Source organism: Camelina sativa, chromosome 5 (assembly GCF_000633955.1).
Source record: "Camelina sativa cultivar DH55 chromosome 5, Cs, whole genome shotgun sequence".
Classification (NCBI taxonomy): Eukaryota; Viridiplantae; Streptophyta; class Magnoliopsida; order Brassicales; family Brassicaceae; genus Camelina; species Camelina sativa.
In genome coordinates this window covers 34,292,045-34,314,099 of record NC_025689.1, presented here as the reverse complement: position 1 = coordinate 34,314,099, position 22,055 = coordinate 34,292,045, and the positions used below count along the sequence as shown (strand labels likewise).

Sequence of the window (22,055 nt, the reverse complement as noted above, 5' to 3'; positions counted from 1 at the left end):
TCAACTCAACATAATTCTACTCAAGAAAATGAGAGACAATATAACTAAACTAGAATTTGTACCCGCGCAAGCGTGAGATTTTAATTTAAATTTTTTTCTATTAATAGAAATTCTTAAACTCAAATATAATCATTCAAAGTTTTGAGTGTAAATTTTTATAAATATATGTCATGTGGTAATATTAGGAAAAATAAACAACATTGATGACTACTTCAAGATCTTTTATCATTAAGAGAGTTTATTTCTTATTCATATATTTTATTAAAAATATTTTTTAAAGGTTTTGATGTTGATCGATTGTTGATCTAATTGTATATATTATTTATGATTAGATATTGATACTAACATAATATTATTCTGTATAAATTTGAATATACTGAATCTCATGAATAGTGCTTAAAGGTAAAATATAATATCATATTGTTATAACATTTTTACCGAGCTTGCTTTACCCATCGAAATAATTGCAGCGTACCATAAAAGACTAATTCATGAAAGTGTATATCTTATCCCACTTTCCATGATTATATGGCCAAACTGTTAAACCCGACTTGGAATCTAATAATTTATTTAATAATGTATGTCATTTATTTTTCTACAAACTCATTTGTTTTATACAATTAATGAAATGTCAGAGATTTTAATTTAGTCATGTGTGATTTTGTATTCCCTATTATCTTTTCAAGTTTTACTAATTTATTTTCAAACACTTTTAACTTTAAATCTTTCGTCATTACTGATGATGCACTCCTTTTGGCCTCTACTTTTTTCCACTTTCTACTGGATCACACATAACACATATTAGACTGTAAAATAATTTTCAAGATTTAATTACTATCTTTCAATACTTAAATTTGGATTAGAAGCATTTGATTCAATTAACGAAACATCAATTTTTTTTTTTCCTTTTTGATCATGTTATAAAATAATATTTCACTTTTAATTTTATTTTTCCTGTTTAATTTTTTATAAATACAATTACAGAATTTTTTTTATTCTACCATAATTTTAAATTTTTACTTCCATTCCACAACTCAATAATACACAATTACATTTTTTTTTATTCTACCATAAATTTAAAATTTACTTCCATTCTAAAACTCAATAATACATTTATAATTTTAATTATGATCAGTTTAATAGAAATTTTTAATTATACTATTACCACTAATGAAAAATTATAGTATTGTTTTCTTATTTTAAAGTTTTATTTATTTTACTAATTATATTTTTTATTTAAACTTTCTATTAATTATAATTAACATAAATTTGCGCTATAACTGAATATTTTAAATTTATTTTAAAGTAAAAAAATTGCTTAGGTGGATGTTTTGGTAGCTAGAAATGATGATATATAATTACAAGATCAATGGAGATTCTAATCATAGTTCTTGTCTTCTTGCTAAGAAAATATTTTATTTGTCTCTTATAATTATGTGTCTTAACCATATGATGCACGTATATGTAAAAGAACTAAACATAAACGATACATGAACAAAATTTAGGTACGAATAGGTAATAATATTGTTCCAAATTCAGTGTTTTACTTCATAAATATCGGGTAAATGCTCTATTCTTTTCTTTCGTTTTTTATTTTTATTTTTTATTTTTATTTTGTATGGTTGAATAATAAAATTAGAGTTTCGTTCACACCGCTGAACTTTGGATGAAATATTATCAGGTGTGAATCCACAGGATTTAAAAATAGTGTTCGACCTACAGATTTTGGATGAAATAGTGCTGGACCTACAGACTTTGGATTAAATCTAGTGGATCAGTTTATCATTTGTATAAGAAAAATACTTAGGTTCACTCCTAGGGTGAACCTTCTTGTTCACTTCTTCCTTATCAACCAATCATAATCTTCTATATATTATCTTGTTTAAAAAACTAAATCAAAATTAAATTAAAAAGCAATACATATTAAGGAAACAAATTCTGTATAATTTTATTTAAGGAAAGTTAAATATTTGCTTGGTTTAGATTTTACAATTAGAATGAAATGATGTATCGGTTTGGGTTTACAAATAAGGTGATTAGGGTTTAGATTTTACAATTCAAACAAAATTATATGTCGGTTTGGGTTTACAAATGAAGTGGTTAGGGTTTAGATTTTACAATTAAAACAAAATTATATGTCGGTTTGGGTTTACAAATGTAGTGGTTAGGGTTTAGATTTTACAATTAAAACAAAATTATATATATGTCGGTTTGGGTTTACAAATGAGATGGTTAGGGTTTAGATTTTACAATTAGAACGAAATTATATGTCGGTTTGGGTTTACAAATGAGATGGTTAGGGTTTATATTTTACAATTAGAACGAAATTATATGTCGGTTTGGATTTACAATTGAGATGGTTAGGGTTTAGATTTTACAATTAGAATGAAATTATATATCGGTTTGAGTTTATAAATAAGCGGTTTAAGTTTTTAATTTTATAATAATGTATACAGATTTTGTTTTCTTATTTTATAAGGAGATGAATAAATATGTTCTTAAATATATTATGACATGTCAAATTTTCATTGGCTAAAATAAGAAGAAGTGAACAAAAGGGTTCACCCTAGGAGTGAACCCAAAAATTGTTCTTTGTATAATTGTTTAAAGGCCTTATTAAAATCTGTAAGACCCACAAAAATGAAAGAAGATATGGCTGACGTGGCAGCATCCGGAGTGAGTAAAGTGAACTTGATTTTGGAATTGCCCAAGTATATAGACGCGAGTCATACAAGGCCAATTACAATTGGGCCAAAAATGTCAGCCTTAACCAAAACGGTGCTTATGTGTACCAGCTCCCAATCTCAAATCTCCAACGCGAGTGGCTGGCGTGACATTCTTTTGTTTTTTTTCTTGACAAAATCTTTATAATTCTTCTTCCGAATCCGAACTTGTAAACAAAACGGGATCGGTTTGTTTTGGTTCGTTTGGTAAGGGTAAACATGAGTTTTTAAAATTCATTAAGAGTAGGAGAGCATGGGATATTGAAAATATGTCATCATCATTATTTCAAATTTCAATGTTGAAATGTCACTATCCAATGTCGGTTACGGTTAGTATAACCCTAATTAACGCACATTAGCCACTCGCCAATATTTTTACTTTTTATCAAACTGCCAGCTGTCTTTCCAACCGTTATATTTTTTCGATCTAACAATGAAATAATCTTTCTCGATAAACAATCTTTTTATGTAGCAGTACGACGTTGAAACTTTGCAGCCATCCAAGCCGTTTTCTAAGAACACTGGTGCTCATTAGATATTTTATATGAAAAATACGTCTTCATATGATCGGATCGATTGACAGTGGAAACCAATAAGAAACATAAAAGGTGGAAAAATACTCATCCTAATGAAGGAAAAGTCAAGAAAAATGTCTGAAGTTTTTAACCATGTTTCTTCGAAAAAACAATACTGTATGTTAACAAATATCCAATCCTATCACAGATTTGTTTATTTCCTTAAAGCAATCATATTCTCAGGTTCACTCATCTGAGATATCTCAAGTGAAACCATGAAAAAACAAGCCAACAACAATAATAAGAGTGAGAGCGAGATAGAGGCAGTCTCATTCACTCTTCAGCAGCGACAACACTGATCTCACCTCTCTCAAGCAAATCATAGAAAGATCTGGTTTTCCTCTGCTCATTCCAATGGTGCATCTTCCAGAGACCACCAGCAGCTAAACCAAGTGCCAACCCAATCACTAGTTCCTTGACAACACTCGGGCCTTTCAGTGTGGCATGTGCAACCTTGTGTCCTGCCATTTCTTCTCAACCTACCACAAGTTTTATTAAGCATACAGTCAATGTTAACATAGTTGACAACTTCACTATGGTAGCTAAAGCTGGAAACTTTATTGAAGAAACCTAATAAACATCCATCTATAAGCACACACTCTCTCTTATGGATCAGTTATGTCTACAAATAATAAACACACAAATGTAAACCTCGATCAATTTACCAACTAATCTCCTCTCTGACATACTATGTTCGATGGAATGTATCAACGGGCACGAATTTATAACCAAAATGTTACAAGAACCCTAATTTACACAATCCAGATACTGAAACACGAAATGAAATTGGCATATCTATCCCGAATAAATTGATTATAATATCAAATAATCACAAGTCTACGAGAATCAAATCCAAATCAAAGTTAGTCAAGAATTTTCCGATCCTAATCACACGGATCCCAATTATAAAGAAGAGAAATCGATCCGAATCTGATGAAAAACAAAAATCAATCGTAACTACACAATCCGCCACCTATATCTAAAACAAAATGAAAAGGAAACAAGAGATATATCATCAAGGGAAGAAATATGGACTATAATACCAGAGTCAGATTCTTCTTCGCAGACGAACGAGAGAGAAGCACGACGGAAATGGTGATGATTGAAGGAACCAGACTCAGATTTCTCTCTATAATAAACGGACTCCATTCGTGTCTTATTGGGCATACATATGGGCTTCACAAACCGAAAATTATGGGCCACTACGGTCTCTTGTATTAAAAATAATAGGGGGCAATTATGGAAATTGAGAAAGATAACCCTTAAAAAACTCCAGCGATTAGTGACTGTCCCACCACCCATGACGTTAAATTCCAAATCCAATCTGTCAAAAACTAGATTAACAACAACAACAACTACTAATTCCTTACTTATTAATCCAAAATAAATATAATCATTATCTTTCCCTCTTTTGCTCTCTCACTCGTCTCCGTTTATGTCTTTAATAATTGTAATCTCATGAGCTCACACGAGTTCGTAAAAACGTCATTAGAGCATGATTACTCGTGTTTCTCGGATGATTTCTTTAGCATTTGGGGCCCAAAAAAATAATAAACAACCCAATAATGGGTCCACTAACGCAAGAATCGCTTCTGTCGGAGGCATTTGGAGCAACAGGTTAAGAACGATATGTGGCGTGTGATGAGTGGTTGGTGCCTAAAAATAAAACCAGATTTTTTTTTTCTCATTTCTTTTTCTTTCTTCCCGACGGTCTCTCTCTCTTCTCTTCTCTCTCGTTTCGAAACGACACAAGATGCGATTATGCGATTCTTGATGAAATCGGAGAAATCATTTGATTCTCGTCGAATCCATTGAATTTTCCGGCATAAACCGGTTGTTTGTTGATTACCCGGAGGCGATGGCTTCCAGATCGGCGAATGGGTTATTACATCTGACATCGACGGCGGCTGTTTCTTATCGACATCAACGGTGGTGCCCTGAAGCTAACGGCGAGGTCCAAACCCTAACGAATCAGAGGGAGAAGCTTCGTTTCTCTTGTCTAATTGATTGCATGTTTTGTTTTAGGTTTGGGTGGTCTCCGATTGATTGCATGTTTCTCTTGTCTGATTGATTGCATGTTTTCTTTTAGGTTTGGGTGGTCTCCGATTGATTGCATGTTTCTCTTGTCTGATTGATTGCATGTTTTTCTTTTAGTTTTGGGTGTTGATTCGATTGTGTTTAGAGAGTATCCGATTAGATTATCGATTAGAGTATGGATTGTGTTGATAGAGTAACTGATTATAGTATCGATTGGGTTGATAAATCCTTTGGTGTGTTGTTTTTTTATTTACAAGCGCTCTTGTGTTTGTTTATTAAATCCATTGGTGTGTTGGTTTTTTTTTTTTGAGATGTTGAAACAAAACAGGTTGTTATGGAATGATTACAGTTTAGTGTTCAATTGTTTGTTTTGCAGGTTTTGCAAGGACACGCTTGGAGACCTATGGAGTTTGGCCAAACCAAAGACTGCTTTTGTTGTTGTGATGTTCTGTTGTTGTGATGCGTATCATGCGTGGAAGCCATTCAAAGCTGCCACTGATCTCTTAGCCAAAAAAGATGATTAATCTCCATTGAGAACTATCAATGTTTGTATTTTTATTTTATGTTTGTCTTATTTTTGTTATATATTGTATATGTAACTGTGTGATTAATATTGACTATTTTGTCATGCTTTGTGCGAGGTCTAAATGAATTTGATTTGGAGTGGTATGCTCAATGTGGAACAGAGGTTGGATTCTCTAATTTGAAAAGGTATGGTACTCTAGCTTTTTTGTGTGTTTTGTTTGTAGCTTTCATAAGTCATGAACCGTTTGTTGTTGTCTTACTTGATAAGTGTTTGAGTGTGAGTTTCGGTTTGAGTTTGGGTTTCATGAAGTGTTATAGTGTTATGTTTGCTTTGTGCTTAGTTTATATTATTGAGTTTATAATTTCCGAGAGTGTTCTTGTCTTATCTCATCAAGTAGTTGAGTGTGAGTTTGTAATTTAATTGGTTGTGTCTTTAGGTAAGATTAGGTACTTGTCGAATCAGTAATTGATGTTATAGGGTTCGTAGGTTGTTTTAATGTGGTTGTTGTAGTGTAGGTAAAAACTTAATGTTGAAAACCTAAACCCACTTGTTTTAAAAGTAAACTTCAATGTAAACTTAAAAGTACAACTAAAAGTAAAACCTAACCAGCTAACATTGAGCTCAATATTAACCCTCAATGTTAAGCAATAACAAAAACCATTAACTTCTTCTCTTCAAACCCTTTTTGTTTCACATCTCTTTCACTAAAACCCGAAATGGATCCAACAAACCTTAATCGCATTCCACAACAAACATGTTTTGTTGATCTTATGAATTCTCAAAACGATTCCTTCTCTTCTCAGCCTGTCCACTTTTCCTCCACTTTGTCTTCTCAGCCTGTCCATTTAAATTCTAACTTCCCTTCTCAGCCTGTCCATTTAAACTCTAACTTCTCTTCTCAGCCTGTCCATTTTAACCCTAACTTCTCTTCTCAGCCACTTCACTTTAGCCCGGCACAAGAGTCTGAAGATGAGATTGATTTAACGGTTGATGAGAATGAAGAAGATGGAGAAAGAGGAATTAGAAAGCGGTGGACTGCAGAGGAGGATATTAACCTGATAAGCGCTTGGTTGAATACAAGCAAGGATCCAGTTGTAAGTAATGAGCAGCGGCGTCAAAGTTTCTGGAAAAGGGTTGCTGACTACTACAAAGCAAACGATGGCTCATCTAGTTCAATAGCAAGAGGGCCTTCACAATGTAAGGCTAGGTGGAACAAGATTAACCACGATGTCAATAAGTTTGTGGGATGTTATGCACAAGCGAGTTCAAGGAGAAAGAGTGGAGAATCTGAAGATGATGTATTGAGATTGGCGTATGAGTTGTTTAAGAACGACAAAAAGAAGCCATTTCTCTTAGCACGTTGCTGGAGGGAATTGAAACATGACCAGAAATGGCTCACGGAGGAGTGTAACCATAAGCGGTTGAAACTCGCTTCAGATGGAGCAGGAGCATCCTCACCCGGAGAGTGCAAGGATGGATCCGAGATGAGACCTCCGGGGGTTAAAGCTGCTAAGAAAAAAGGGAAGAAACCGGTTGTTAGTATTGATGTAGAGGATGGGTCTGTGGTTAAGTTGGATAAGATAATAGCAATGAAGGATAAAGAACAAGCCGCTAAAGAGAGGAACAGCAAAATGAGACTGCTAGACAGCCTCCTTAACAAGTCTGAACTAACACCCACTGAAGCTCTACTTAGAGACAAATTGGTTGACCAAATGTTGACAAACATTTAGGTTTCAATATTATATCTCTTGTTTGTTTAATTCTTAGTTTATCTCCTCATTATCTTGTTTATCTTGTTTGTTTATCTCATGTTTAACTCTTGTCCAATATTCGTTTCAGGTTTTGGGACAACATGTTAACAAGTCTCGTGAAGGGAAACATGTTGGCAAGCGGATATTTAGTGTTGTGTGTTGAAGCAAGATGGAAGCAAGTTGTTTTTTAGTGTCATTCACGGATCTTTTGTTGTCTTCCCTTGTTTAACCCGTGAATGAGTTTGTGTTTTGTTTTTTGTTGTCTTGTCTTTTTTAACCCGTGAATGAGTTTGTGTTTTGTTGTCTTCTTATGTACACCGGTTGTAACCCGTGAATGAGTTTGTGTTCTGTTGTCTTGTTATTTGGTTGTGTCTTTTGTAAGGTCTATATATTTGACAACTTCATTTGCTTGTTCATCCGACTCTTCATCTTTTCAATTATATTCTATCAAGCGATTCTTCTTTTTTTTTTTTACATCTCAACCGATTCTTCATTATCTTGTTTATCTTCTTTTCAATTATATATATTTTTTTAAATATTCAAACCCATTTCCAATAATACAAACCCATTTCCTTTAATACAAACCCATTTCCATTACAAAATCAAATTTCCATCAACCCTACAACAAAAAATCCACCACCAATACAGAATAAACTAAAAATGTCTAATTGGAGTTCCGATCAAGAAGTTGATGATATTGTAGAAGAGGAAGTTGATAGTATAGTGGAGGAGATCCAATACAACTACACTCATCCAAATGTACCACCAGCTCCAATAATCCGAAGAGTGCACATTGAGAGAGACCGCGAAGAAGGCCACACTCGGCTGTGGAATGATTATTTTAGTGATAATCCGACTTACAATAACACTATGTTCCGTCGTCGCTTTAGAATGAACAAACCATTGTTCCTTCGTATTGTTACCGCTATTGAGAATGGAGTCCCACTTCAGACAAAGGCGAGATGCTACTGGAAGGCTTGGTCTTACTGCACTTCAAAAATGTACGGCAGCTATTCGTTTGATGGCTTACGGATATACGGCAGATGCGGTGGATGAATATTTACGACTCACTGAAACAACCTCCCACAAATGCCTTCTACATATTGTTGAGGGAGTTATAAATCTGTTTGGCGACGAGTATCTCAGAAGACCTACAGCGGAAGACCTCCAACGATTACTGAATATTGGAGAACATCGCGGTTTCCCCGGAATGATAGGGAGCATAGATTGTATGCATTGGGAGTGGAAGAATTGTCCCACTGCATGGAAAGGACAATATACACGTGGATCTGGTAAACCGTCAATCGTACTAGAGGCTGTGGCATCACAAGATTTATGGATTTGGCACGCATTTTTTGGACCACCGGGTTCGTTAAATGATATCAATGTCTTGGACCGCTCCCCGGTGTTTGATGATATCCTAGAGGGCCGAGCTCCGAGAGTTAGATACATTGTCAATGGACGGCAATACAAAATGGCGTACTACCTCACGGACGGTATCTATCCCAAATGGGCAACTTTCATCCAATCTATTACACTTCCACGTGGTCGAAAAGCAAAACTATTTGCTCAATGGCAAGAAGGATGTCGTAAAGATGTAGAGCGTGCATTTGGAGTCTTGCAAGCTCGATTTGCAATCGTGAAAAATCCCGCACTTTTTTGGGATAAAGGAAAAATAGGAAAAATAATGAGAGCATCTATCATCCTGCATAACATGATAGTGGAAGACGAACGACATGACTACAATTTCTACGATCCAACAGAATTCCATCATGGAGAAAGAAGCGGAAGTTCTCATATGGATTTATCATATTCTACAGATACGCCAACAAATCTACATAATATGATGGGCATTCGAAATGAGGTTCATGATACAGAAATGCATGATCTTTTGCAAAAAGACTTGATTGAGCATATCTGGCAAAAATTTGGTGCAACCGTACAATAAATCTTATTCCAAATTCTGTTTAATATGTTTAATATTTTGAATTTTATAAAATATTTTGTACTTCTGAATTTTGTAAAATATGTGTAATATTCTTAAGTTTGTAAAATATTGTTTTCTATTTTGTGTAATATAAAATTTTTTAATAATTGTTTTATCATTTTAGATAATTAAAGTTTGATAATTAATAAACAAAAATTGAAAAAATAATAAGTAAATGCTTGAATAACCTCTTTGGAATTCTCTAGTAATAGGGTTATTTTGCTTAGGTTCTCTTAAAATTACTTAACTTAATTTATAATTATTTATATAATTAAATATTGTGAGAGTAACCATGGTGGGTTACTCAACTAATGATGATCTTATCATTCATTTACCGAATCTTTTCTTCTATACCCCACGAACTCAACCACCATTGTCGACTCCAATTTCTCTATCCTTTTCTCTCAAATTGTATCATTTAAAATTTCAAAAATCTCTGATAATTATACAGATAATTAATGTCATTAAACTGTTTCCTTCACTAACTTGTTAGAGTTACAGAGACAAAGAGAAAGAGATGGAGAGACAGAGGAGTTTCTCTGTGAAGTCCACAAGAGTCGTCTTAGCATTCATCATCATAACAATCTCTTCCGCCATTGTTTTCTTCACTTTCTTCTCCGCTTCCCTAATCAAATCTAACTCTCCTGATCTTCTTTACTCAACCACTGACTCTAACTTCCATATCTCCGATTTAAGCCCTAAAGCATCCCTTTCCGTGACTGACAACCTCAATTCTTCAGTTTCTCCTCAAGCAAACCCGATTCTGACCTCTACCCATTTCAACCCTCCCGAAAACACTTCGAAAGTTTCCGTCTTTGAGCAGAAGATTCGCGGCGACAAGGTGATTATAGCTAACTTAACTTCGATTAAAGTGATTGAACTACCGAGCAGCATCGGTGAAGAAGAGAAAACGAAGAAGAAGAGAAGAATCGAAGAGTGTGATGTTACGAAAGGGAAGTGGGTTTACGATAGTGACTACTATCCATTGTACACGAACGCGTCTTGTCCTTTTATCGATGAAGGGTTTGGTTGTCAAAGTAATGGTAGATTGGATCTTAATTACATGAATTGGAGATGGGATCCTCAAGATTGTGATGCTCCCAGGTCTTTTTACTTTCTAATTTTGTTCTTTTCCTCTTTGGTTTGGCCTTTTAAGATCTTATCTACCTAGTGGGATTGTAATGATTGGTGTGATAGTTCCCACTGAGCAGTTAATGGTTTTGAGATAGATGTAACGCTTATAATCATTTAATGGTCCTGATATGGAAATTGTGGGCTATTTTTGGTATGTGTGAGTGTAGGTTCAATGCTACAAAAATGCTGGAAATGATTAGAGGGAAGAGGCTAGTGTTCGTTGGAGATTCAATTAATAGGAACCAGTGGGAATCTATGCTTTGTTTGTTGTTTCAAGCTGTTAAAGATCCCAAGAGAGTCTACGAAACGCACAACCGAAGGATCACCAAGGAGAAAGGGAACTATAGCTTCCGTTTCCTGGTACATGACTATAATCTTAATGGACCATATAAGTGTATTTACATTTGTGATTGTTATTAATGTTATGCTTGTGGTACTTGTTGATTAGGATTATAAATGTACTGTGGAGTTCTATGTTACTCATTTCTTGGTTCGTGAGGGTAGAGCAAGGATAGGAAAGAAGCGAAGAGAAACTCTTAGGATCGATGCTATGGATCGAAGCTCTTCGAGATGGAAAGGTGCTAATATTCTAGTGTTCAATACAGCACATTGGTGGTCTCATTACAAAACCAAATCGGGGTCAGTATATTGTTTTTACTTTATTAAAACATCACAAAGAAGAATGGAATCTAAGATCTTGACTGATTAGTTTGAGTTATGCAGGGTCAACTATTACCAAGAAGGAGACCAGATTCATCCGAAGCTTGATGTATCAACCGCTTTCAAGAAAGCTTTGCAGACTTGGTCATCATGGGTTGACAAAAACGTTGATCCAAAGAAAACTCGTGTTTTCTTTAGAAGCGCTGCACCTTCTCATTTCAGGTTTTGTTTTGTCCTGTCTCTCGTGCGGTTTTAAAGATTGATGATATTTCTCCATTAGTTATCTCTGTATTCCCTCTTTGGACAGTGGAGGAGAATGGAACTCAGGAGGTCATTGCAGAGAAGCCAACATGCCGTTGAACCAAACCTTCAAACCGAGTTACTCGAGCAAAAACTCCATCGTTGAGGAAGTACTGAAGCAGATGAGAACACCAGTGACCCTCTTGAACGTTAGCGGTTTATCTCAGTACAGAATTGACGCCCACCCTTCTATTTACGGAACAAAACCCGAAAACCGTCGTTCAAAAGCTGTACAAGATTGCAGTCATTGGTGTCTCCCTGGTGTTCCTGATACTTGGAACCACTTCCTTTATCTCCATTTGCTCCATAAACGTTAAAAATACACAAGTTTGTTTAATTTAGATAGTGGAGGGAGGATGCTCAAACCGGTTTAACCAAAGCAATACCATATTGAAAAGAACAACAATATGAAAACCGAAATGAACATACAAACAGAGAAACCTAAATTTTTCGTTTTTATTTCATAATTGATTTGGTTTGGTTCAATTACCGGAGTATTTGAAGAATCTGCAAGTCTATAACCGGTAATTGAACCAAACCAAAAAAAAAAAAAGAAGGAAAATTGAAAAAATTTTCTCATCTATGTAGTAGCTTGTTTAGTCAACCAAGCAAGATGATAATCGTAATTAGGGTTTACTGCCCTCTCTATCTCTATCTCTCTCTCTCGTTTCTTGTTCTCAAAGAAAGAAGGCTAAACTTTGTAATAGTGTGGCGTAAGGTGGCGTTGGCGATATGTCTCGGGTCATCCGTAAGATTTATCTCTATCTCGATTTCTCGATGATTAAAAAGCTAGAGTCAATTTGATTCGGTTTTAGACTCGTCGTCGTAAGTATTTTATGCGTGTTGTTAATTTTATCTGTAAAACCTTGCAGCGATGAGAACAGAAGTGTTTTGGGACATGGTGGATTGCCCAATCCCTGATGGTCTCGATGCTTCTGATATTAAGAATACTATTGGATTCACCCTTAGAGACCATCGTTACTTTGGCGGAATCTCAACAATCACTGCTTTTGGTATTCTTTCTAAGGTTACCGATGACTTTGATGGATACTGTGTCAGTAATTTCCCCGATAGTAAGTACCTCGATATTTAATTTTATACTCTTTTTCTCTTTCACACTCATATATATGTCTCTGTATTTATGTTGGTATGTACATACACATTTCAGGAGTTCAGAGACGCATGATGATGATGGTGAAGATTCTGAACCATACAGTTGGCAATTGCCGGGCACCATTGAATTTGTTGCTAATCATAGGAGACATCTCAGGAGATATGGGGTTCATCACTGCTATTCGTGAACTGAAAAAGATTGGATCAAATATTATCTTGTCACATCCTGAAAACACACCAGGGGTGCCAGTTCCTGGTGTAACTGAATGGGTTTGGGATAGCCTAGCTACTGGAAAATACCTTAGCGAAAACTCAAAACTTGAACTTTCAGCACTTAGAGCATTTTTTAGGCAGCCTAAGTAAAAAGCAGTCACTTTCTCTCAAGTCAGTGCTCGGGTTGACCATCTCTATGTCCAAACCTAAAGCTGGTGCATTAGTTGCCATCATCATTGCTCTTCTTGCTACAAAGAGATTGTCCAGAGAATGAACTAAAGCATATGTTTAGCTATATCTTGAATCTTTATGCTCTTTTTGGATGTCACACACTTGAGAATTTCATGCAGTTCTGTTTTCCATTTCCCTTTTACGCTTAACCCTGAGAACAAATTGGTAGTTTAATTTAGTTGCAACTGTAATTGATTCACGCGTTTAAGCCACTCCTTTTGTGTGTGTGTGAAGTGACATAAACCCTGCACAAAAAGTGTTAACGGCCTTTTGCCAGAGAGGAGATCTACTAGTAGACTAGAAACCAAACTTCTCTTCAACCACATATGGATCGATCAACCATGATGTGTCTATGGATCAAATTCTCTTACAATCCCAAACCAATACCCCCCTTAATAGATCTTTAGAGACTATTTTAATAGATCTTTAGAGACTATTTTAATAGAACTTTAGAGACTGTATGATCTCTTAAATTTAAATGACACAGACGAATTTGAGTAACAAATGATTACAATCACAATAATTATTATGACGTTAATAAAGTTCATAAAAACGGAAACCCAAATTTAGAAACTCAATAATATATTTAGCTTTAGCATCAAAAAATAAATTTAATATAGTATATATCGCGTTAAGAAACTGAATATTATTATGCGATAATGTTATCAACTCAAATAGGAAAACACTAAAATCTCTCTATTATTGCTATGGATCGTAAACACCTTGCTCATCAAACATTTTCCATGTATAAATATCAACTTCACAAACGAAACACAACACCCACAACCAAAACCACTAATATTTCGATTTTGAAATACGGGTTAAACCACTAATATGACGGTTTGTTGTTATATAACAGGACATGTTATTAACATAACGGTTTGAATTAACATTAGTATAAATATAAAATATTATTAATTCAGTTTTAAAACACGGGTTAAATCTTCATTTAATTATTTGGTCAATACCACTAATATTAGAATATTAGACATATTAAATCAGGGTAATTTAACAAAAATTTTATAAAACAATTAAATTATTGGTAAAATTGTGACTTAATCCGACAATGGCTTATAAATTACATATTTATGTATTTGTTTCCCCTATTATTGTTCTAATAATTAACAATCTAAACAAAATTATTATTTAACTAAACAAAACAAACTAAATATAAAAAATAAATAAAAATTAAAATGTTATTATTTTTAAAAAATTGTCCCGCGGTGTACCGCGGGTTAAAATCTAGTATAGATGATGGAAAATATACAGTAAAACCTCTATAAATTAATAAGGTTGGGACCATGAAAACTTATTAATTTATAGAGGTTTTAATTTATCGATAACTTAATAATTATTAATTTATAGAGAGACTTTCCTAATTTGTAAAAAAAAATAAAAATAAGATTTAATTGTTATAATTAATATTTTTATAAAATCAATTACAAGGAAAATAACAATTATCATGTTTTGAATATTGCACACAAAGATTTTTATATGGTAAAAATATTAAAAATAAACTCTAATAAAAATTAATGTGTATATATATACATATATTTAGATAATTTTATATAATTATTAATTTATATTATTGATGGGACTATATATTTACAAAAGAATTTCAAAAAATTTATTAGCTTATTATATTATCCAATTGTGTCCAAAATTACATTGGTCCCGACTTGGGACCCAAAATTTTTATTAATTTATAAAGATTATTAATTTACCGAGTATTAATTTATGGAGGTTGTACGGTAGTAGTTTCGTATGCATTTTTGATCATTGAATTATATTTAATACATGTGGATTCATTCGCTTCTTGTTTCTTACAATTGTAAATGCTATTGCCCTTTTTCTTCTGATTTGTTTTATTATTATATTCTAATTTTTCCTAGTTCGGACAAGTAATATATATAGTGGTTGAAAGAGAAAAATAAGGTGGTAAGAATAATCTCTAGATAGTTAATAAGAATATTTACATTATATATACTTTCTGCAGAGATACAAGGCAAATATTAACAGTTGGATACAATGAAGAAAGACATAACTGATCCAAAAGCTAGCCAAGCTGTGCCAGATGATATAATAGAAGGAAAAATTCTCGAGCATCTCCCAACGAAATCCTTTTGTAGATTCAAAACTGTGTCGAAACAATGGAAAGGCATGATCGAATCGAGCTATCTCGCCAAGAAACGTCTTGTCCGCTACCCAAGTCCGAAACTCCTTGTTATTCGGTCGGAGCTATGTAGTGATCGCTGTTCAATAAACATTTTGTTGGAGACCATATCAAAAGATGGTCACGAAGACCACAGCAAAATCTTTCTTTGTTCTTACAAAAAATCATCATTATATCCATATATCAACAATATTGGTCACATAATGGGTTACTGCGACGGTTTAGTCTGCATTTACCAATCTGAGAACATTTATATAATAAACCCTACGACGAGAAAACTCAGAATACTTTATCGTGAGTTTTTGCTAAAGTGTACAGGCCTACCAGGTACAAAACACTCTTTTATTTAATTAATAGATTTTTGTATGCTAAAAAAATATACTAAAATACTAAAAAATCAAAATCTAAAAAACATTGTTTTGTCTTTGTTTTTAGGTATGCTTGAAGCACCAGTTATTGTGGGATTTGGGAGAGACATCGTTACAGGATCATACAAAATAGTTTTGATGTATCTCTACGACCATATCAATAACAAAACGCTTTTCAAGACTGAAGTCTTTAACCTCAACGATGGCGAACAAAGATGCATCACTTTCCCTATCTTTTACAATGACCTTAGCGGCGATAAAGTATCCGTCTTTGCAAATGGATCGCTTTATTGGCTGAATATTTACAACCAAAAGATTGTGGCCTTGGATCTCCACACTGAAATATTTTCGGAGGTGTTGCTGCCAAGTTGGTTCACCGCTGACTCATTTGGTGTGTACTTATGGAGTCTAAAAGATCGTTTATGTATATCTGATGTGTTACAATATCCGGATGTGGATGTATGGGGTTTGCAGCAAGAAGGTCCTAATGTGATGAGATGGGAAAAGATTATTTCAGTTACTATTTTAAGTATGGCTAATTTAGATTCAAACTTTTGGGAACTTGGTCTAGCTGCTTGTCATTTTAGGCCTAGAGGTCAAGGACCATCTAAAAACTTTTTAGAGAAAGTCCCCACGGATCACTATCGCACTGCATTGTATATGGAGGACTTGGTTTCTTCGGTCTAGTTATATATATATATTGCCTTTTAAATTTTACACTTGATCATCTCCGTGGTTAATGTCATCATTGACATGAGATGCGCATAAGCCACGTGGAATTTTTCTAACTTGCTCAAAAAGCAAGATCATTCCAACCCGAAAACACCCTTTTATGATCCTAACCACACCAATCGTCACAATCATATTATACAACCACCAGTTCACAAAATCCACTGTTCCTAAGTCAACGATACTAGTATTCAAATCGACGTCGATGTATAGCAATAACATTAAAGCTCTCTTTACCTCCGTTACGCCAACCAAAGCCTCTATCTCATCCCGAAGCTTCCACCACCACAAAGCACCGCAACTTGCGGCTAAAGCCACTCTCTCTACCACCGTCGTCTCTTCTTCTCTCCGGCCAAAACCGCTTTCCACCACCGTCTTCACGATCACTCGGTACCACTGAATCGTAGCCTCATGGAGACCAAAGAAAAATAAGAGTCTCGTCAAGAAATTGTGATTGTTACCGTTGACTACCCCGTTGACTCCTTTTGAGATCGTTACTCGAAGGCCTAATCCAACGGAGAATTGAAGAGTCAAAAGAAAAACCCACGCGATGCTGACACGTGGATAATAGAAACCGATCGAACGGTTAGTATCTGCGGAACTTCTGATTTTGGTGATCAAGCAGCTGTGGATTAGAGTATGAACGGTTACTATAGAAACGACGGCGTATACTATCGCATGGATTGTGTTGAGGAGGAAATAGTCGGGGTTTTCAGGAGGCAGCGATGGTAAAGAGAGGATGAAGGCGGCGGAGGAGAGACGGCTAAGGAGGAGGAAAGAGAGAGGGAGGAGGATGCTGAGAAGAGTGGTGGTGATTAGCCGGAATTGCTCAATCACGAGCTCCTCCGCCTCTCTCCACCGCCTTTCGCCGCCAATCATAGTTGTAGACATGAGAGAAGTTAGTATAACTGTAAAAGGGACAAAGAGACAAAAAGCGGTTATATATATTTATGTTTGAAAGGGAAGAAGAGGAAGAAGAGACTGTCACGTTAGGTTTTTTGATTTAATTAGACCCATACCCATTATATTGTTAATTAACTAAGTAGGGTTTTCTCATCTTTTGACGTTTCAACAAATACTATATTTTGTTTAACGTGCCAATGTTACGAAAAAAGAAATACACATTAAATCTAGGGAATATGCACTGGATACCACAATTTTCAAAAGTATTTAAGAAACTACCATAGGACCTACAGTGCATTCTCTATCCTCATATACAATTACTTTTATACCCATTACATATATTACATGTTATTTGTTTAAATATCATGTAAATTTTGTTTTGTGAACGAAATTATATATCGATTTGGGTTCACAAATGAAATGATTAGGATTTAAATTTTACAATTAGAACGAAATTATATGTCGGTTTGGGTTCATAAATGAGATGATTAGTGTTTAGATTTTACAATTAGAACGAAATTATATGTCGGTTTGGGTCCACAAATGAAATGGTTAGGGTTTATATTTTACAATTAGAACGAAATTATATGTCGGTTTGGGTTCACAAATGAGATGGTTAGGGTTTAGATTTTACAATTAAAACGAAATTAGATGGTTATGATTTAGATTTTACAATTAAAACGAGATTATTTGTCGGTTTGGGTTTACAATTAAACGTTATTTAGTTCAATATAACATGTAAAATATAAATATTACATGCTATTTTAAAAAATCACACCAAATATTTCACTCTCTCTATCTAACACTAAAACAGAAAAGGGTGATTAAGTCTTTTCACTCCAAAAAAAACGTGGGTCCTATGGTATTTTCCAATGAAAAAATGTTGTTGTGGTATTCTCTTAAATAACTTTCAAAATTGTGGTATTCTCCTAATTAACCCTTAAATCTATATATACAAACAAACTCAAACTCAAACGTAAACAAATTATAAAGACGTTGAGTCGTGACCCGAAATTATAGTAGAGAGTAGAGATAGTTTATGTCTATCCGATGTGCTACAGAATCCGAGTGTCGACGTATAGAGTTCGCAGCAAGAAGAAGCGTGCAGGGAAAAGATTTAGTTTCAGTTAATATTTTAAGCACGAATTGTTTAGACGCAAACTTTTGGAAGCTTGGTCTAGCTGCTTATTATTTTAGCTCTTCAGGAAGATATCCAGCTGATAATTCTTTAGATCAAGTCCCTGATGATCACTGCAGCAGCATTTGTATCTTCTGTGGTATATTTATCTCACTTTTAAACGACCATGAATGCTTTACATGTGTCCCTTATCATGCACTTGCGAACGTCTCCAATCAAAGTTTTTATTTCTTTTTGGTCAACGAAAAGTTAAAAATAATTAACATATTTTTACGTGTTTGTTGGCCACTGCATTGATGATTATTTGGGTAAGACCAGCTTTCAAATCTCTATGCATCGATACGGTTGCAACAGCCACATAAACCAACAAATCAACCCATTTCAACTATAAGCCAAAAACGAAGAACCGAACCTCTCTAAACGTGGAACCAAAACCAAATCAGTGCAATGTGTCCAAAGGGATTAATAACCGTGTAAACCTATTGATCCTATAGATTGTTTTCCATGGGTGTGAATGGAACGTTCCTGGGGCTATATAGCCTATATGCAATGAAACCCGAAACAACTAGAGAAATCAGGGAAAACACAATGGCTGCAATGCTGGTTCCATCGCTAGAGCCCTTGACAGTTGAAGAAGTGAGACCCGAAGAAGAGCCCGAGGAGATATCTAGCGGTATCCAATCACAGTTGATCGTGTAGTGTCCTGATCCGTGCCACGGTTTGCTTTCCATTGGGTACCAGTATGCAACCGACATTTTGGCCGGTGAGCCAAGCGTGAACTGAACATCCTGTAAATATCAATCTAGGACCTTAGCTTAATATGAAGACGTTCTTCATAAATAACTCTATTGACCACGTACAGTTCTACGGGATAAGATTTTTTGTTCCTAAAGTGTTTTGACACATGTGGATTTGGTGTAAGATCAGTAACTACTGATTCACAGAGGTAAAAATGTCTGGAGATTATGCTGATTTTAAGAAAGGGACAATGGTAACCAAACGTCATTGATCTGAGTAGAAGATTTACTGACCTGTTGGAGACGGTCCATAGTCCTCAAGGGCCTTGAGAACTCAAAATAGTAAGTTCCTTTCTTGCCATCTGGTGTGTAAGGGCTGTCTTCCTCTACAAAACCTGTTGAAAACTTCAAAGATTAGTAACCAGAGGAGATGCCTCTGGCTAAGATATGGTTATAAACACGGAGACTTAATTTCATCTCTTTTTCCAGTCAAAAGAATGATAGTATATCTCTGTTTTTTGGAACATTTATGTAAGACTGACCTGACTGAGTAGTGAAGCTGCTGTGCCACCATGCTCCATGCCAGTCGTTCTGTGCGCTAGAATCATTTCCTGCCAAAAGAATATCCATGAGAATCACATATTTGTAATTTGCACAAGGAGATCACTCTCGAGTAGCTAGCATCCAAATAGAAAAAAGTAATTTATATTTTAAGGACGTCTTATATTTGAGGAAACACATGAGAGAGGGTTAAGAATCTACAAAACCTGACTTAAATACAGGAAGAGACATAAATAATTACTAAGCTTCCATAAATCAGCAATTCATAACAAAAGAGAAAAAGGTAATTTCTGTTCTTGGTAGAAATTGTTTCAAAAGGGAATTACTATTCCACTAATTTCTGATCCAAAAAGTACCTGAGGGTCCAAGACCATCAAGGTAACGACAATGTGGATTCCACGCATATATGTCAACTAGATGACCAAATCTGTTCATATGGAAAAAACACAGAGATATTCAATAAACATGATAAACAGAGGTATAGATAAGCCACTTGATTACCATATAAAGAGCTAAACTAAATTCATTAAATTGGCACAACACCAAATCAAAGTATAAGAGAGAGAAAACACTATATTGCACTACAAATCACCTGTCACCTCCATTTCCTTCCCCGTTGTCTATTGGATTACCACCGTAAAGCCGCCCTGGAATAGCATTTCCAATGGAGAAATGCATAATATCCACCTCGAAGCCTCTGCAAGCCTTGCTGGTACAAGAGTCTGTCCCTTCTTTACAACCACCCATCTTGTGGAGCAGAAAGTTGACATCAGTTGTTTCATATGTTAAATGAAATATTTGAAAAAACTACACTTAGCCGCCTAAGAAACTTACATTGTGATAAGTAGCTTGATCCCCAATTTGGAACATGAGAGCCACTGAAGGACACTTCTTGTTTTCACTGGATTTAAAGAAGCAAGCGGTTCACAACAATAGTGGTAGACTTGCAATTGAAGTTATGCATAAATCAAGGATCATCGCAATACCAATCTGAAGCAGTATACAAATGTATTTTGACACCTCCGTATCTAAGAAAGTAATAGACATGCCATAGCTAGACAACTAGTGACTAAATACTAAGATTCAAGAGACCCAGGTTCTTACCATATATTACTTTTTCGTCGCAGGACACATATCCTAATAGTTTAGACGCAGTGACATCTACTAAAACAGTTCATATAGATCTCAGATAATGTATAGTTCTGAACTTCTGATAACCAGTTCTTGGATCATGCAGAGGTAGAGAAAGGGGTTTTGCATTTTAGAACTGTGACTCAGATAGCCAAACTATAAAAATACACACCTACCCTTTGTCATAAGCGTAATTTCCATCAATTTCCATTAGAAAGTAGATATCTCGACCATCATGTAGTGCCTACAAAAAGAGATCCACCAACCAAAATGTCAACAACGAAATCCAGATTTATCAATCGAATCAAAATGTCGCAATGAGGTCTGAATCACTAATCCTATGGTGAAACTCACCAAATAGATCTTGTCAAATCAGAAATTTCATCAATCTTATACCATCTACAAGTAATGTCGCCNCGTAATTTCCATCAATTTCCATTAGAAAGTAGATATATCGACCATCATGCAGTGCCTACAAAAAGAGATCCACCAACCAAATGTCAACAACGAAATCCAGATTTATCAATCGAATCAAAATGTCGCAATGAGGTCTGAATCACTAATCCTATGGTCAAACTCACCAAATAGATCTTGTCAAATCAGAAAATTTTCACCAAATCTTACTACAAGTAATGTCGCCAAAACCAATAAGTTAACGCAAATCCGATTCGAATCAACACATTACCTTGACCGTCATCTTCCCAGCGTCATACTCGTGATCGGCGTCTGGATCAAGTGCAGGCCGGAGCGAGAACTCGGAGCCGTCAATGTCCTTCCAGTCATCGTTGCGACCATCGAGAGTGATAATCCCAGGTCTGAAATCGGCTGTGACCTGAATATCCGAGTCCGATTCACAACTCCATTCGCCGGATTCTTGGTGCGACGAGACCTTCCCCGCCGCGAAGATCAAGAGCAACGCTACAACCACGAGCTGAAGCATTTTTTGATTTTCCGACGATTTCTCTCACTTGGGGGAGTTGGGGGATTAGTTTCTTCTACAGTAGTTGACTGGCCTAATTACGACTCTTCAAACGGTAAGCAAATCTCGACAGCTGTAATTAAGAA

The 22,055-nt window shown here is 35.1% G+C and overlaps 6 protein-coding genes across 6 annotated transcripts; 3 read left to right on the top strand and 3 right to left on the bottom strand.

The window, feature by feature from the left end:
• On the bottom strand, nt 3,353–3,777 carry LOC104788556 (probable cytochrome c oxidase subunit 5C-1). Its single transcript, XM_019246200.1, has one exon. It carries the CDS (start codon nt 3,764–3,766, stop codon nt 3,572–3,574), a length of 195 nt encoding a protein of 64 aa, XP_019101745.1. The 5' UTR covers nt 3,767–3,777; the 3' UTR covers nt 3,353–3,571.
• LOC104789846 (glutathione S-transferase T3-like) lies at nt 6,578–7,591 on the top strand. Its single transcript, XM_010515487.1, has one exon. It carries the CDS (start codon nt 6,578–6,580, stop codon nt 7,589–7,591), a length of 1,014 nt encoding a protein of 337 aa, XP_010513789.1.
• On the top strand, nt 9,947–12,152 carry LOC104788555 (protein trichome birefringence-like 6). Its single transcript, XM_010514327.2, has 5 exons — nt 9,947–10,703; nt 10,901–11,093; nt 11,182–11,372; nt 11,457–11,615; nt 11,701–12,152. The coding sequence occupies exons 1-5, from the start codon at nt 10,117–10,119 to the stop codon at nt 12,008–12,010; spliced, it is 1,440 nt and encodes a 479-aa protein (XP_010512629.1). The 5' UTR covers nt 9,947–10,116; the 3' UTR covers nt 12,011–12,152.
• Nucleotides 15,411–18,923, top strand: LOC104789844 (putative F-box protein At1g71320). Its single transcript, XM_010515484.1, has 4 exons — nt 15,411–15,750; nt 15,859–16,320; nt 18,551–18,700; nt 18,880–18,923. The coding sequence occupies exons 1-4, from the start codon at nt 15,411–15,413 to the stop codon at nt 18,921–18,923; spliced, it is 996 nt and encodes a 331-aa protein (XP_010513786.1).
• On the bottom strand, nt 16,466–17,453 carry LOC104788553. Its single transcript, XM_010514326.2, has one exon. It carries the CDS (start codon nt 17,409–17,411, stop codon nt 16,506–16,508), a length of 906 nt encoding a protein of 301 aa, XP_010512628.1. The 5' UTR covers nt 17,412–17,453; the 3' UTR covers nt 16,466–16,505.
• On the bottom strand, nt 18,921–22,026 carry LOC104788552. The gene is made up of 8 exons (XM_010514325.1): nt 21,676–22,026; nt 21,167–21,234; nt 20,694–20,760; nt 20,452–20,606; nt 20,216–20,286; nt 19,841–19,909; nt 19,593–19,693; nt 18,921–19,349 (listed from the first exon to the last, which is right to left on the bottom strand). The coding sequence occupies exons 1-8, from the start codon at nt 21,928–21,930 to the stop codon at nt 19,050–19,052; spliced, it is 1,086 nt and encodes a 361-aa protein (XP_010512627.1). The 5' UTR covers nt 21,931–22,026; the 3' UTR covers nt 18,921–19,049.

Coding starts and splice junctions, on each gene's coding strand:
- LOC104789846 (XM_010515487.1), top strand. CDS start 6,578: ATGGATCCAACAAACCTTAATCGCATTCCACAACAAACATGTTTTGTT.
- LOC104789844 (XM_010515484.1), top strand. CDS start 15,411: ATGATCGAATCGAGCTATCTCGCCAAGAAACGTCTTGTCCGCTACCCA. Junction 16,321..18,550: donor TATTTCAGTTACTATTTTAA/GTATGGCTAATT, acceptor ATTTAGTTTCAG/TTAATATTTTAAGCACGAAT. Junction 18,701..18,879: donor CAGCATTTGTATCTTCTGTG/GTATATTTATCT, acceptor GGGTAAGACCAG/CTTTCAAATCTCTATGCATC.
- LOC104788552 (XM_010514325.1), bottom strand. CDS start 21,930: ATGCTTCAGCTCGTGGTTGTAGCGTTGCTCTTGATCTTCGCGGCGGGG. Junction 20,761..21,166: donor AATTACGCTTATGACAAAGG/GTAGGTGTGTAT, acceptor CTTTAAATCCAG/TGAAAACAAGAAGTGTCCTT. Junction 19,694..19,840: donor CAGCTTCACTACTCAGTCAG/GTCAGTCTTACA, acceptor AGTTTTCAACAG/GTTTTGTAGAGGAAGACAGC.
- LOC104788553 (XM_010514326.2), bottom strand. CDS start 17,411: ATGTCTACAACTATGATTGGCGGCGAAAGGCGGTGGAGAGAGGCGGAG.
- LOC104788556 (XM_019246200.1), bottom strand. CDS start 3,766: ATGGCAGGACACAAGGTTGCACATGCCACACTGAAAGGCCCGAGTGTT.
- LOC104788555 (XM_010514327.2), top strand. CDS start 10,117: ATGGAGAGACAGAGGAGTTTCTCTGTGAAGTCCACAAGAGTCGTCTTA. Junction 11,094..11,181: donor ACTATAGCTTCCGTTTCCTG/GTACATGACTAT, acceptor CTTGTTGATTAG/GATTATAAATGTACTGTGGA. Junction 11,616..11,700: donor GCTGCACCTTCTCATTTCAG/GTTTTGTTTTGT, acceptor CTCTTTGGACAG/TGGAGGAGAATGGAACTCAG.